Genomic DNA, 15,094 nt, shown 5'->3' with positions numbered 1-15,094 from the left:
CCTTGCATCCAAAGCCCAAAACCTGGCACCCTACACCCGCTCCTTGGATCCTGCCCCCAAACCCTTGCTTCTGAAACCCAAAACCTTGCACCCAGCGCCCCGCACACCTCTTGTCGGAGGGGTAGAGCTCCACGGTGAGCACGTCGAGGGCATTCCAGGAGGCAATGCTGACGCCGCCGAAGAGGCAGAGCAGCGCGATCATGGCAGATTCACTGTTCCCAAAGGAGAGGAAGAAGCAGCTCACACAGGACATCACGCTGGAGCCGGCTGCGGGGGGACAGAGCATCAGGGGGGGAACTGAGGCAGTGGGGGGGAAATTGGGACAGGAGAGAGGGGAAAATGGGGCAGCAGAGAGGAAAACTGAGGCAGGAGAGGGGAAAATGGGGGAGGAAACTGAGGCACCAGAGGGGGACGGTGGGACGGAAAGGGGGAAAATAGGGTAGGAAAGGGGGAAATGGAGGCAGGAGAGGGGGGAAAATGGGGGAGGAGAGAGGGAAACTGAGGCACATATGGGGAAACTGAGGCAGGAGAGGGGAAAATAGCGGAGGAAAGGAGGAACTTGAGGCAGGAGAGGGGGGAAACTGAGGCACCAGAGGGGCACACTGAGGCAGCAGCACCCACCCAGCATGCGGAGGCGGCCGATCTTGTCCATGAGCAGCGCCGAGACGATGTTCCCGGGCAGCACGGCCAGGGTGCCGAGGAAGCTGACGAAGTAAATCATGTAGGCATTGTTGTCATCGCTGAAGTCCAGCTGGCAGCCCTCCTTGTTGTGCAGGAAGGTGCTGTTCAGCACGCGGCTGTTGATGAACTTGTACTCGAAGAGGTCTGGGGGGAGGCAGAGGGGGCTTTGGGGGCTGCCCTCCCTGCCCCCATTTCCTCCCTCTCCTGCCCCGTTTCTCCCCAACCCCCCAACCTGTGTTGTAGAAGATGGTGGAGATGAAGGTGCAGTTCTTGAAGAAGGTGTTACTGGAGGTGATGTCCTCGAAGTAGCACTCCTCGAACAGCGAGTCCTCAAAAATCACCGACTTCATCTTCAGCCCAATGAACCTGGGCGGGGGGGCAGCCAGCGCCATCAGCCCCATGTGGACGCCACCCACCCCATCCCAATGCCACCAGTCCTGTCCTAGTGCCACCCACCCCATACTGGTACGATCAGCCCCATCTCAGCACCCCCAGTATCATTCCATTGCTGCTGTTTCCATCCCAGTGCTCCCAGCCTCATCCCAGTGCCACCCACCCCATACTGGTACCATCAGCCCCATCTCAACACCCCCAGTATCATTCCATTGCTCCTGTTTCCATCCCAGTGCTCCCAGCCCCATCCCAGTGCCACCCACCCCATACTGGTACCATCAGCCCCATCTCAACACCCCCAGCCCCATCCCAGTGCCCACAGCCCCATTCCAGCACCCTCTGCTCTGTCTCAGTACCCCAGCCCTGCCCCAATGCCCCCTGCCCCATCCCATTGCTCCTGTTTCCATCCCAGTGCCCCAGGCCCCATCTCAATGCCCCCAGCCCTGTCCTGGTACCCCCAGCCCCATCCCAGAGCCCCCAGCACTGTCGCACTGCTCCTGTTTCCATCCCAGTGCCCCCAGTCCTGTCTCAGTGTCCCCATCCTCGTCCCAATGCCCCCATGCCCATCCCAGTACCCCCAGCCCCATCCAAATGCTCCCAGTCCCATCTCAATGCCCCCAGCCCCGTCCGTCCCAGTGGCCCCACCACCCACTTGTCATTGAAGTACTCCCCGCCCTGGTGGATCTGGTTCTCCAGGGTGAAGTTGAAGGTGAAGTGCCGGACCTTCTCGCGGGTGAAGAGCTTGGTGCGCGAGGCGTAGTCGATGTTCTGCAGGTGCTTGATCATGTCCGGGAACCACACCGTCAGCCCGTAGTAGCTGTGGGGTGAGAGGGGCTGAGCCCGGCACCGTGCACCCATCTCCATCCCAGTGTCACCAGCCCCGTTCTGGTGCCACCCACCCCCATCCCAGTGCCACCAGCCCCCTCCCAGTAATATCAGTCCCATGCTGTTGCCACCCACCACCATACCACTACCAGCAGCCCCAGCCCAGTGCCACCAATCCCATACCAGTGCCACCAGTCCCATCTGAATACCACCACCCCAGCACCACCAGCTCTATCCCAGAGCCACCCATCCCATCCTGGGGTCACCAGCCCTGTTCCAATGCCACCAGCCTCATCCCAGTCCCATCAGCACCATGCTGGTGTCACCCACCCCCATAGTGGTACCACCAGTCCCATCCCAGTGCCATCAGCCTCACCCCAGTGCCCCCAGCCCCCATACCAGTATCACCAGCCCCATCCCAGTGTCATCAACCTCATCCCAGAGCCTTCATCCAAACACCATTAGCCCCATCCCAGTACCACCAGTCCCATCCCAGAGCCACCCATCCAATTCAGCTGCCAGCAGTCCCATACTGGTGTCACCCACTTCCATACTGGTACCAGCAGTCCCATCCCAATGCCACCAGCCCCATCCCAGTACCAGCAGTTCCATACCAGTACCATCAGCTCCATCCCATTGCCCCCAGATCCATTCCCACTCCCACCCATGGCTCCTGCACCCATCCCATTGCCCCCAGAACACCATCCCAGCCCCATCCCATCGCTCCCATTCCCACCCCAATGCCCCCATCCCAGGGGGTGACCCAGACCCCACCTGAAGCTCATGGTGAACCACACGGCCATCATCATCAGCGTGATGCGGCGGTACTCGGGCGCGAAGCACTGCTGGAAGTTGCTCCAAACCTGCAGGGCGGGATGAGAGGTGGGACAATGGGACATGGGAGGGACCCACGGCTGTGGGGCAGGACCTGGCCCCATACCTGCTGCGAGAGGCTGAGGCAGCGCACCAGCCAGCGGCGGTGCCATGCGCCCGTGTCCGCCTGGATCTCGATCAGCTCGTCCTCCCGCTTGATGGTCTTGATGTGGGTGACCTGTGGGTGCCCATGTCTCAGTTTCCCCACCCGCTGTCACAGGGACCCCACCGGGAACCCCCCCCCTGCCAGGCAGTGCTGCTCCCTGAGGTGGGAGGTGGCAGGGGCAGGAGTGGGCATGGGGAGATATGCACTGGTATGGGGGTGGGTGGCACCAGTATGGGACTTATGGCACTGGGGTGGGGGTGGTGGCACTGAGATGGGGGTATTCAGACGGGACTGGTGGCACTGGTGAGGTGGTATTCAGATGGGACTGGTGGCACTGATATAGGGTTGATGGCACTGATATGGTGGTATTCAGATGGGACTGGTGGCACTGGGATAGGGCTGATGGCATTGGGACAGGGCTGGTGGCATTGAGATGGGACTGATGGCATCAGGATGGGGCTGATGGCACTGGGATGATGGTATTCAGATGGGACTGGTGGCACTGGACAAGGGCTGGTGGCAGCAGTGGTGGGGGGCTGGACCTCACCGAGAAGACCCTCTCGGGGTGCCCCTTGGCCCGCATGTTGGTGTCGTGGACCTGCTTCAGCACCATCCAGGCCTCGTCGTGCTTGCCGTTCTGCAGGGCAGAGCCTGGGGTCACCCTGGGACCGACGCTGCCCCACCCCCAGTATCCATTTGGGGGGCACTGCCCCACCCCCAGCACATTCATGGAGTCCCTGCCCTCACACCCAGAACCCACCTGGGATTCCTGCCCCATCCTCATGTTCATGTGGGAGTCCCTATCCCATTGCCAGCGCCTTTACGGGGGTCCCCGCTCCATCCCTAGCAACCTCCTGAGGGTCCTATCCCACTGTGAGCACCCACCTGGGGTCCCAACCCCAACCCCCGTATCCATCTGTGGGCCCTTACCCCAATACCATCATCATTTGGGGGTCCCTTTGCCACCCCCAGCAGCCACCTGGAGGTCTCTGACCCATTCCCAGCATCCATCTGGGGGTCCCACTCCCACCTGTAGCCCCCAGCCCTAGGCAGGACACATGGCCATGCCCCCCAGCCCTGCTGACCTCCAGAAAGAAGCGGGGGCTCTCGGGCATGGTGGTCAGCGCTCCGATGGCGAAGACAGAGGGAAAGGCGCACACCAGGACGAAGACCCTCCAGCTGTGGAACTGGTACGCCGAGCCCATCTGGAAGCTCCAGCCTGCGGGGAAAGGGCATGGCACGGGGCTGAGACCCCACAGAGCTCGGTGCATACATGGCAGTGGGGGCTGAGACCCAGCAGAACTCAGTACATGCATGGTGACAGGGCTGAGACCCCACAGACCTCAGTGCATGTATGGCAGAAGGACTGAGACCATGCAGAGCTTGGTGGATGCATGGTGACCCAGCTGACACCCACCAGAGCATGGCACACACACGGTGACAGGGCTGAGACCCCACAGAGCTCAGTGCCTGCATGGTGGGGTGGCTGTGATCCCACAGAGCTCGGTGCACGAATGGCAGAGGGACTGATACCTTGAAGAGCTCAGTGCATGCATGGTGACCCAGCTGAGACACCGCAGAGCTCAAGGCACGCATGGCGGTGGGGCTGAGATCCCACAGAGCTCAGTGCGCACATGGTAGCTGTGCTGAGAACTGCAGAGCTCAGTGCATGCACGGTGATTGGGCTGAGACCCCACGGAGCGCAGTGCACACATGGCAGAGGGACTGAGATCTCACAGATCCCACAGAGCTTGGTGCACGCATCATGGCCCAGCTGAAACCCCACAGACTCGGTGCACTCAGAGTGCACAGGCAGAGTGACTGAAACCCCAAGAGCTCGTTGCATGCATAGGAGTGGGGCTGACACCCCACAGAGCTCGGTGCACACATGGTGGCAGGGCTGAGATCCTGCAGAGCTTGATGCACACATGGCGGTGGGGCTGAGATCCCGCAGAACTTGGGGCACACATGATGACCCAGCTGAGACCCCATAGACTTGGTGCACGAATGGCAGAGGGCCTGAGACCCCAAGAGCTCGTTGCATGCATAGGACTAGGGCTGAGACCCCGCAGAGCTCAGCGCATGTATAAGAGTGGGGGCTGAGTTCTCACAGAACTCAGTGCACACATCATGACTCAGCTGAAACCCCAGACTTGGTGCACAAATGGCAGAGTGACTGAGACCCCAAGAGCTCATTGTATGCATAGGAGTGGGGCTGACACCCCACAGAGCTCGGTGCACACATGGTGGTGGGGCTGAGATCCCACAGAGCTCAGTGCATGTATAAGAGTGGGGGCTGAGACCCCACAGAGCTCAGTGCATGCATGATGACCCAGCTAAGACCTTGTAGAGCTTGCTACATGCATAGAAGTGGGGCTGAGACCCCATAGAGTTCAGGGCATGCATAGGAGTGAGGCTGAGACCCCACAGAGCTCGGGGCATGCAACAGCAGTGGGAGCTGAGATCCCGCAGAGCTTGGGGCACACATGGTGACATGGCTGAGACCCCACAGACTCAGTGCACGAATGGCAGAGGGCCTGAGACCCCAAGAGCATGTTGCATGCATAGGACTGGGGCTGAGACCCTGCAGAGCTCAGTGCATGTACGAGAGTGGGGGCTGAGATCTCACAGAACTCGGTGCATGCATGGTGACCTGGCTGAGACCCCGCAGAGCTCAGCGCATGCCCGGCGTTGCCGTCCCCTTACCGTAGTGCGGGATGATGGCCCAGGCCATGGCGGAGGCGTAGATGCCGCCGATCATCCAGAACATGCAGAGCCAGCTCAGGTGCTCGCCGCGCTTCTCCTGCGCCAGGAACTCGGAGAAGTAGGAGAAGACGATGGGGATGGAACCGCCGATGCTGGGGGTGCAAAGAGAGGGGCATCAGGGGGGGGATAAAGGGGGACACCGGCACACGGCCCCGTGGGGTGCCCTTACCCCACGCCCGAGAGCAGCCTGCAGAAGAGGAAGGTGCCGTAGCCCTGGACGAAGGAGGAGAAGAAGGCGAAGACGCTGTTGACGGAGAGGGAGATGAGGAGGCACTGCCTTCGGCCCAGGCGGTCGGCCAGCCCGCCCCACAGGAACGCGCCCACCATCATGCCCAGGTACACGATGAGCCCTGGGGGGGGGACAGCGGAGTCAGCCCCGGGTACCAGGGACCCACATTGCTGATGCTGTGGGGATGGGGGTGCAGAGAGGTGCCTCTGTACCACAACGGTGATGCTATGGGGGATAGGGGGGTGGAGGGGTGCCCCTGTACCACATTGCTGATGCTGTGGGGGATGGGGGGGACTGAGGGGCCCCCCAGCTCCAGATGGGTCCCGGGGTGCCAGCCCAGAGCCCCCCCACTGTCCACATCCATCCCCACCCCTGCGCTGATTTACCAGGTCTTGGAGTGGGGTGGATTAAAATCTGGGATGGAGGGGGGGCACCACACAGAAGGGGGGAGCATGCTGCAGTGCGGCCAACACAGCCCCCGCGGCCCCCCCAGCGTCCCCTTATCAGCAGCGGGCAGAAGCCGGGCTGCAGCGCGGAGATAAGCCGGGGGCTGCAGGGCTGGGGTGGCACGAGGCACTGCGGGGCCGTGCTGCGGTGCTCGGCCCATCGGCTGCTGCACCTGGACCCTCACAACCCACAGGGAGGGGTCGGGGCCCTGTCACCACCCTCTGTTGCTCCTGCTCCCCTTCCGGTGCTCCCCTCCATCTGTGCCTCTGTGCCCCCCAGATCCTCACATTCCCCTATAGCTTCTCAAGTTCACCCATATCCCATGCCCCTCCGCACCGCCCCCTCCTGGGACCCCCATCCCCTCCCACAGATCTATCTGTGTGCACCCACCTGTGCCTCACAGCCCTGTGCCCCTCTGTACTCCCCTGTCCGTGCATGCACTCCCGTGCCCCACATATGTCATGTCCCACACTGTCCCCTATACGCTCATGTCCCCCCATAACCTTGTGTCCTTTTATCTCCCCCATTTTCCTCATGTGCCCCCACACCTGCATCCCTCCACACCCTACCTGCTCCCATTCCCCATATCCCATATGTCCCTCCATATCTTCTCATGTCTCCATTCCCTATCAGTTCCCCTCACCTGTGTCCCTCAATATTGCCCTTCCTGCTCCTGCCCCCCACAGCCCACCTGTCCCTCCACACCCTACCTGCTCCTGTCCCCATAGCTGTATCCTATCCCTCCATACCCTTCCTGTCCATGTCCCCCATATCCAATGAGTGTCTCCATACCCCACCCGCCCATGTCCCCACACCTGTGTTCCTACATACCACATCTTCTCCTGTCCCCTGCATCCCATGTGTCCCTCCAGTGTCCCTCCATACCCTAACTCCTCACGGCCCCATTTGCATGGTCCCTCTATGCCATATCTTCTCACGTCCCCAGTATCCCACGTATCCCTCCGTACCCTACTGCCCACGTCCCCACACTTGTGTCCCTCTGTACCCCACCTTCTCATCTGTGCCCCTCAGCACCCTCCCACCTGCTGCTGTCCCCCATATCCCGTGAGTCCCTTCACATCATATCTGTTTATCTTCCCCACATCTACGTCCCTCCATGCTCTATGTGTCCATGTCCCCCATATCCCATGAGTCCCTTCATATCCTGTCTTCTCACATCCCCATACACTGCCCGCTCATGTCCCCCATACCGTGTGTGTCCCTCCGTACCCCACTTGCCCATGTCCACTCACCTGCGTCCCTCCATTCTGTATCTGCCCACATCCCCCATGTCCCACGTGTCCTCCATATCCTCTCTGCCCTCGTCCCCAAACCCGCACTCCTCCATAACCCCCGCCTGCACACGTCCCCTCACCTCTGTCCCCCAAAACCCCCCAAGCTGCTCCTGTCCCCCATACCCTGTGTGTCCCTCCATACTCCACCTGCCCATGTCCCCACCCGTGTCCTTCCACCCCGTGACTTCTCCCGCTCCCTATATCCCATGTGTCCCTCCGTACCCTACTTGCTCCTGACCCCCTTAGCCCACGTGTCCCCCCACACCCCAGACCACCTCCCCACACCCGCGTCCCCTCCACCCCAACCCGCCCCCTCTCCCCACTCACCCAGCATGCCCTTGTTGGAGTCGGAGAGGCACATGTCCTTCTCGGCGCTGGGCAGCACGAAGCCCACCACGAACACCTCCACGCCGTCGGCCATCAGCGCCAGTCCCAGCACGAAGTAGAGGCTCCACTGGAAGCGCCCGTGGCCGCACTCCTGCAGGATGAGCTCGTACTGCTGCGCCAGCTCCTCCTTGTCCTTGCGCCGCTGCCCCTCGCTGTCATCGAAGGCCCCGGGGGTCACCTCACCCCCCAGCCGCTCGCCGCCTTTCATCGAGTCCTGCCGCGGGATGCCCTGGTACTCGCCCTCGTAGATCTCATCCTCCTCATCGTGCCCCTCAGTGGCGTCACTGGAAGCCCCCTCCTCCTCAGCCGCCCCCTCGCTGCCCCGGTAGTAGCCGTCCTGCGGCGCGTAGTCCTCGTCGTCCTCCTCCTCCTCGAAGCGGCTGTAGGAGCGCTTGGTGTACTCGTCCTGCACGCGGTCCATGCCCTTGCTCACCTTCTTGGCCGCATGTTTCTTCACCTCCTTGGCGATGTCCTTGGCACCACGGATGAATGCCGTCCGGTCTCGGAAGCTTTCATCCATGGTGATGTTGGGACGGGACAGCGGCGTGGGACTTCGGGGGGGGTCTCTGCGTCAGGACTGAGCCCTCACGCCCAGGGGCTGCAGTGGGATGTGGGGGGCCGGGCAGTGGCGCTACCCATCCGCGTGGCCCGCACCTGGGGACCCAGACACAACGGCGCCCATGTTACGGTGGGGTGTCCTTGCATCCCATCTCACCCCAGGGTCTGCACGCCCAGCATGGGGCTCAGCGTGCAGCACTTGGATGGAAGCTGGGGGATTTGGGGGCAGCTCTGCCCCGCGGTAAGGCTGCAGGGACACGGGCATAGCGAGAGCCCAGCGCAGGGTCAAGCACCCACAGGCGTGGGGAATGTAAGCAGCTAGGATCTGGAGGGACACATGGAATACGGGGAATGGGAGAAGATATGGTACAAAGGGACATAGGAACTGGGACTTGGGGAGGTGGGGTGCGGAGGGACACAGCAACTCCAGCAGCTCTCAGAGCCCTCCCCACATCCCCTCCATTTGGAGGAGGAAAGCCAGCGTGGGGGACACATCTCCAGCCCTATCTGTGCCCCCAAGAGTCTCATGGGGATGAGGGATCCCCAGAACGGACCCACAGCCCCCCACCGACAAGCCAACGTCCCCAGGCCGTGGGGACGCCCCTGTTCCCACCGCAGCCCCCTACCAGGCCGCCCAGGCCATTGAGAAAAAAAAGCCCCGCCACCCGCTCAATGGGGCTGGGAAGACGAGGCTGGGCCACGAACCAATGAGCCCCAGGGGGCGTGGCCACCCCACCTGCATCAATGGGGCTGGAGGGGCACGGCCCTGCAGTTCAGCCAATGAGCTTCGGGGGGTGTGGCCACACAGGAGCCCGCCCTCTGCTCGCGGCACCTCGGGCCGAGGGGTCACAGCGCTGGGACGGGACCCGGGGGGGGGGTGATAGCCCCGGCAGGGCACGCAGTGGCCCCCAGGGTGGCAGGGCGCCGGTGACAGCGAGGGCCTGGGGACAGCCAGCCCTGTGGGGTCAACGCCGTGAGGGACAGAGGACAAGGAAGCCAGAAGACACTGCGGGGTCACCACCGAGAACTCGGACAGCAGCAGGCCCCCAGAAAGCGCCGGTGCTTCGGGAAACGCAGGATGGAGCGGCACTGTCACTGTGCCCCAGAGGGACAGCGAGGGAACCAGCCCCCAGGGACACGGGGGTCCCCAAACCTTCCAGGGCAGCGCCAACACTCGGCATTGGTGGCCGTCCACAGGCAGGGCGCAAAGTGAGGTTTGGGTTGGGGGACCCTCGGGGGGTCCAGGCTCACCCAGCTCCAACCCAGCTGCCCAGAGGTACCACACGTGCCCACCCCAGGGAGGCTTCCAGAAGGGGTTTGGCTGCAGGTGCGTTCCATCAGAGTCCCTGGCCAAAGCTGAGAGCCTGAGGCAGAGCCAGGGGCACTCTGCACAACACTGCATCTGGGTTTTGGGAGGAGAAGGGGTGCCTGTATACATCCCAAGGGCCCCCATCCTGGGGTGTCCCATCCCACAGCCCCACCTGGCCATGGGGAACACCCCACACTGCCCCTTGGAGAGCCCGGCACAGTGCATGCCAGGGACAGACCCACAGCCCCCAGCGGGGACAGGCGCTGCTGACCCAGCATGACCCCCCCCCGCCACCAAAATGGGCTATTTTTACTTCTGGCAGCACGAACCCGCCAGGCAGCAGTGGCAGCGACTCAGGAGTTGTGCCGCAGGGAGAGGGACGCAGCCGTCACGGCGTGTCTTCCCCCCTCCCCTCCCCCTGTAAGAGTGGGGCTGGGGCGCAGCGTAGAGCTATATTTGGCCTTTCCAAAATATCCGGGGCTGTCGACAGCGCTCCCCCGGGGCGGGCACCCAACCCACGCTGGCTCTGTGCAGACACCCAGGGACAGTGCGGTGCTGGCGCTGCGGCACAACATGTCCCCCCCCATCTCACCCCCCCATCCTCGGGCATCAAATCCTCATCACCCGCTGCCCTCCTCGGGTGGAATCCCAGCGGCCCTGGAAGGAGCCGGTCTGCGGCCTTCACCACCACCAAGGTCACCTGGTGCGGGGCCGCTTCCACGGGGCTGTGACGCATTTTGGCAACTGGGATCCGGCAAAGGGAGCGGGAAGCACGGGGGGGGGGGGGGGGGGCAAGCACCTGCGGGGAGCAAGGTCACAGCCAGGGGCCACGCAGCATCGGGCCACCACACACAGACAGCGGATCCTTTTAGGATGAGGGTTCTGCTTTCCCAAGGAAGGCAGAAACGGCACAGATCACAGCCCAGCAAGATGGGGAGCAGAGGCGGGGGTTCCCAAAAATGCTCTCCTGGCTGCACAAAGGCTCAGCCACCCCATCCCTGACATCAGCCCCAGCCACCACTGCTGGCCCTGCACAAGGTTATGGGGCTCCGGACCCCTTTCCTCCCGCTGAGCACCCAATCGGTGTGGCCCCGCGTTGCTCATGCCGCAAACCCCCGGGGGGTTCCTATATTAGGGCCCCCCGCAGCCTCTGGCCCTCCCACAGAACACCACGAATATGGCGACATGGGGATGGGTTGGCACTCCCCAGTGCCCAAGGTCACCCCCCACCCCAGGGAGCTGCAGCGCTCCCCCTCCCCAAAACCTGCCGGGATCGTTATCCGTCCTCATTATGCGATCCCTGCGGTGCGCAGCGCTGAGCGGCAATGAGGGGCTCCCGGCCACGCAGAGAAAGGCAGAGCGAGGTAGAGGCAAGGATTTTCAGGACAAAATGGCCACAGCAATGGGAAGGAGAAGGCAAACTCCCCATCCGTCAGCCAGCAACCCCGAGGATGCTAATTAAAAGCAGATGGGAGAGGAGGGGGGGATGCTTTATAGAGGCATCCTCCTCTCTCCTTACCTGTGTCAGTGCGTGGTCCGCTCCAGCGCTGGCTGCGAGGAGGAAGGATGCTCCGGGAAGGAAGGATGCTGCGAGGAGGAAGGATGCTCGTGGGGATCCAGCAGGAGCAGCCCGCGGGTACCAGCCCGGCGTCAGCGCTGCAGCCTCCGCCACACGCACCAAGCGCTGGGAGAGTCCATTGCGACAGCCTGAGAAGGGAGGCGATGGGGAGGGCTGTGCTACAGCGGGGCGGGGGGGGGGGGGGTACCAGTGAGGGGGGGCTCTCTCAGGTCCTTTGGTTGTAGCAGAGCCGAAGGGATGCAACGCTCTGCCGGGAGCCGGGAGCTCCCCTGGGGTCGGGGCTGTGGTGCTGGAGATGCTCTGGGGACAGCTCTGTGGGGTGTGAGCAGTGGGTCCCGGCCCCACAATGGGGGTTCAGTGCGGAGCAAAAGGGTTTCACGGCGTTCAGAGCTGCTCTGGCAGCTTCTCCCCCTGCTCCCACCACGGCCGCGGGCAGATGGAAGCACAGCCAGGCAGATCTGAGTCACATCCTCCTCAGGGGTGAATTTCGATTGCTTCAGATCAGATTTTCTCCGCCTGGACTGGCCAGGCTCGGCCCTCCATCAGGATACGGCACAGAGCCCTCCGATGGCTTTTTGGGGCGGTGGGGGGACATGGAGCGATGCGTTCCCAACGTGCCACGAGCTGAGCCAGCCTCAGCTCCCGGAGCTCAGCCCCACAGCCATCAGCAGAGCCCAGTAGGACCCTGACCTCCTTCAAGCAGAGGATGAGGAATGATGTGGGCATACACGAGACTGAAGTCTGCCACAGGCACAGGAAGGGTTGGAGACAGTCCCCAGACTGGTGCTGGGGCAGCAGAGACTCTCAGACCACACAAGCAGGGGTTGGAGACAGGGACCTGGGGCTGGGACGCAGCGGGACCAGCGTGGGGAAGGACTGAGCTGGGAAAGAATTGAGCTCCCATTGGAAATAACCCCCAATGATGCATTGTGGCTGAGCTAGGGATCTCTAACACAACTGAAAAAGCTTGAGCATGGCCAAGGCGAGCTGCAGAGCTCTCTCCATCTTCCACTCACCCCTGCCAGACTCCCCCAAATCCCCAACGTGCAGACAGTGGGGAGGGGGCTCTGGTCCTATCCATCCCTTCCCACCCAGCCCAGACCACGGCTGTTCCCTATCCTGGAGGGAGAAAGCATCTATTTTTTGCCAGCAACAGCATTAAAATAGAAGTCCCTGCACACACGCATGCATCACATCAGCTTAACCAGAGAGGCAGGCTGAGGTGGCTGCGAAATTAAACCCGAGGCTGTGCTGCAAATGGCACCGAATGGGAGGGTGCAACGTCCTGCGCCTGAGCTCCCGCAGAGCCAGCAGCACTCTGCTCAGCTCTGGAGAGGAGCACCCTCTTGCCGGGCGGTGACGCTGGCAGCACCGGGACACGAGCTGGCAAGGTGACCCAGCTGCAGCACCGAGGCGTTGCGCTTACAGCGTGCACTGAGGCCCGATCGATGGGTGGCCGTTTGCCTCTCCCTGGCACGATCGTTTCCATTCCAGGACTGCTTTTCTTTTCATTGCTGGAGCTGTTGTGGGTTTCTCTCAGCTGCTTGGCTTTGTCCGCTCAGAGCTTGGCATCCAGTTCTTCCCTGCCCTCAGCTCTCCAGCCCAGTGCTGAGACCCTCCCTGCACTCCACGCGTCCACTTGGTGCTCCTGAGAGCAGTGCAGCTTCCAGCTGGGCTCCCCATCCACCACAAATTAAACCCCACAGCGCTGTTCTGCTCTTTGTTCTGCTTCAGAGTTGCCTTCTCTGCTGTGTTGAGGCCCTGCCCTGCACCCAGCACCTGCAGCAGGGGATTCCAGCACTCCGCCCACCTTCCCCGTGCCTAAAGGAGCATTATTACTCATCTGGACGTACACCAACACAGGCACGAGAGCAGAAAAGGACAAACTACAGCCACGTGCATGGGAAGATGAGGACAAACACTGGGCATGATGTAAACTGCACCCCTCAGGAGTCTCTTAAGAAAAACACCCCCAGCCCAGCTGCTCAGAGCACCCAGCAGAGCCCCTCGCAGCTCCTGCCCTCTTAACCAGCCACAATCTGCTGCTGATTTACACCTGAGCCATTTTCTCCTCCCACTTCAGCTTAGCTCGTTAATGCAGCCGCTGTGAAGCCACTCTCACTCTCCTCCTAGCACAGGTGGAGGAACCGCAGCCAAACAGTGCCATGACTTCCCTTGATCACGTTGTGCACCAGCTGCAGCCAGCACAGAGCCTCAGAGGTCGAGGACGTGGGCGCCGCGCTCTTCCTGCAGTTTTGCCATCAGAGCAGAGCGGTGCAACAGCTCCAGGTTGGATGCCTCCCAGGCAACTTTCTATGAAAGAAATGATGCGAGCAGGAGTGGCGTTGGAAATCGTTCACAGTACAGAGCCCCAGATCTCCTCCACCAGTCCCGAACCAGGAAAGCTAGATTTATGCATGTCTGTGCTAGGAGGAGAGTGAGAACAGTGTAGATGTTACTTTTATTACAGCCCCTGATAAAATATAATTAGAGCGCAACTGAGATGAACGCAGAGCCCTTCCAGTTCGCCTCACAGATCCTTCAGTGGTCACTCACGTGCCAAAGGCAGCATCAGCAGAGGGGAAACAGAGCTTGTAGATGGGCTCTGCTATTTCCCCAGCCAGGCTCTGGGTTTCTGCATACCTCACAGGCACTTCCCAAACCACCCCATGACGACAAAAGCAAAGCGTGGCACCATTCTTTCTCTCTGGCCCAAAAGGGTGAGCAGAGATTGAAGCTAAAGGTCAATTTTAGCCCTAGGAAGTTAAAATAAAAATAAAACAGCAGTGAGTAAAACCAAGGCCGAGAACAAGATCCTTTCTCCTCTGCAGAGCAATGAAGGGGCAGGGCAGTTTCCCAAGGAGTCTCTCCCTCCGACAAAGCCTGCTCGTAAAAAGCACAGCAATCCCCATCCATATCCTCTGGTTCTTCCCCAGAGCCACAACAACTCCAGGAAACCAGTCGTCAGGAAATACTTACTTTCTGTGCATCTGAATCACTTGAATTTGAAGCCTCGTGCACAGAAAGCCAACACCTCTCTCCCTGTCTCCCATAGCAGGCTCTTGCGCCTTCCTGAACGGAGCTCTGCAGCAGGCCAAGCCTCCATCCTCCTCACTTTCCCCGCTGCTGAGGAAGGTGCCAAATTTTCCATCCACAGACTCAGCTTTTACGCGTCCCCAGTTGTCAGCCTCAATGGTGCGAAGTCACCGAATCCATCAGGAGGGGCAGGGCAGTGCTGGCAACCTGGCCCCAGGAAGTATACAGACCACATGGAGAACAGACCCGCTCTGCCTCCTCCCCCAGCTGCTTAACTCATGCTGCCCCCCAGTTGATATCATTCCCAGAACCACAGCTAGAATGGCTTCCCATTCTTGTGAACAACATCAAAACGAGATCTCATTAGGCAAGGACTCGGGAGAGCAGGTTTCCTTCCCAAATTACTTCTCCAAATGTCCCGGCCATCTGACTGGGCTCTCTGGGTTGACAGCATCTAAGGATACAACAGACTCAGTGGTCTGTGCTCCTCACCGCGGGTGTGCCGGCCCACATGGAGCCTGTCAGCCACCAGAGTCTGGGTGCACTACCCCAAATTCAGCAGCTCACTGGGACAGGCAGGCGGCCTCAGCATCAGCTGCTGTGTGTGGCT

At 61.3% G+C, this 15,094-nt stretch overlaps 1 protein-coding gene across 5 annotated transcripts in view; it reads right to left on the bottom strand.

Annotated features, from left to right (window-relative positions):
- The window catches only part of SV2A (synaptic vesicle glycoprotein 2A), a 19,947-nt gene extending 4,904 nt beyond the window's left edge, over positions 1 to 15,043 (bottom strand). Inside the window, exons 1-13 of one of the 5 annotated variants that reach the window (XM_021382704.1) lie at positions 12,875 to 15,043; positions 11,389 to 11,456; positions 7,943 to 8,656; positions 5,814 to 5,994; positions 5,585 to 5,736; positions 3,964 to 4,097; positions 3,426 to 3,515; positions 2,840 to 2,950; positions 2,674 to 2,762; positions 1,727 to 1,891; positions 914 to 1,047; positions 622 to 825; positions 108 to 267 (exon numbers count right to left, since the gene is read on the bottom strand). In XM_021382704.1, the coding sequence (XP_021238379.1) occupies positions 108 to 267; positions 622 to 825; positions 914 to 1,047; positions 1,727 to 1,891; positions 2,674 to 2,762; positions 2,840 to 2,950; positions 3,426 to 3,515; positions 3,964 to 4,097; positions 5,585 to 5,736; positions 5,814 to 5,994; positions 7,943 to 8,522 (2,000 nt within the window). In that variant the 5' untranslated portion in view covers positions 8,523 to 8,656; positions 11,389 to 11,456; positions 12,875 to 15,043. Of the gene's footprint in view, positions 1 to 107; positions 268 to 621; positions 826 to 913; positions 1,048 to 1,726; positions 1,892 to 2,673; positions 2,763 to 2,839; positions 2,951 to 3,425; positions 3,516 to 3,963; positions 4,098 to 5,584; positions 5,737 to 5,813; positions 5,995 to 7,942; positions 8,657 to 11,388 lie in introns of those variants that run through there. The other 4 variants (XM_021382701.1, XM_021382702.1, XM_021382703.1 and 1 more) reach the window with 4 other exon arrangements.
- Between the last annotated feature and the right edge of the window lie 51 nt (positions 15,044 to 15,094).

The sequence above is a fragment of the Numida meleagris genome, unplaced genomic scaffold (genome assembly GCF_002078875.1).
Source record: "Numida meleagris isolate 19003 breed g44 Domestic line unplaced genomic scaffold, NumMel1.0 unplaced_Scaffold272, whole genome shotgun sequence".
NCBI lineage: Eukaryota > Metazoa > Chordata > Aves > Galliformes > Numididae > Numida > Numida meleagris.
This window is presented reverse-complemented; position numbering and strand designations above follow the sequence as displayed.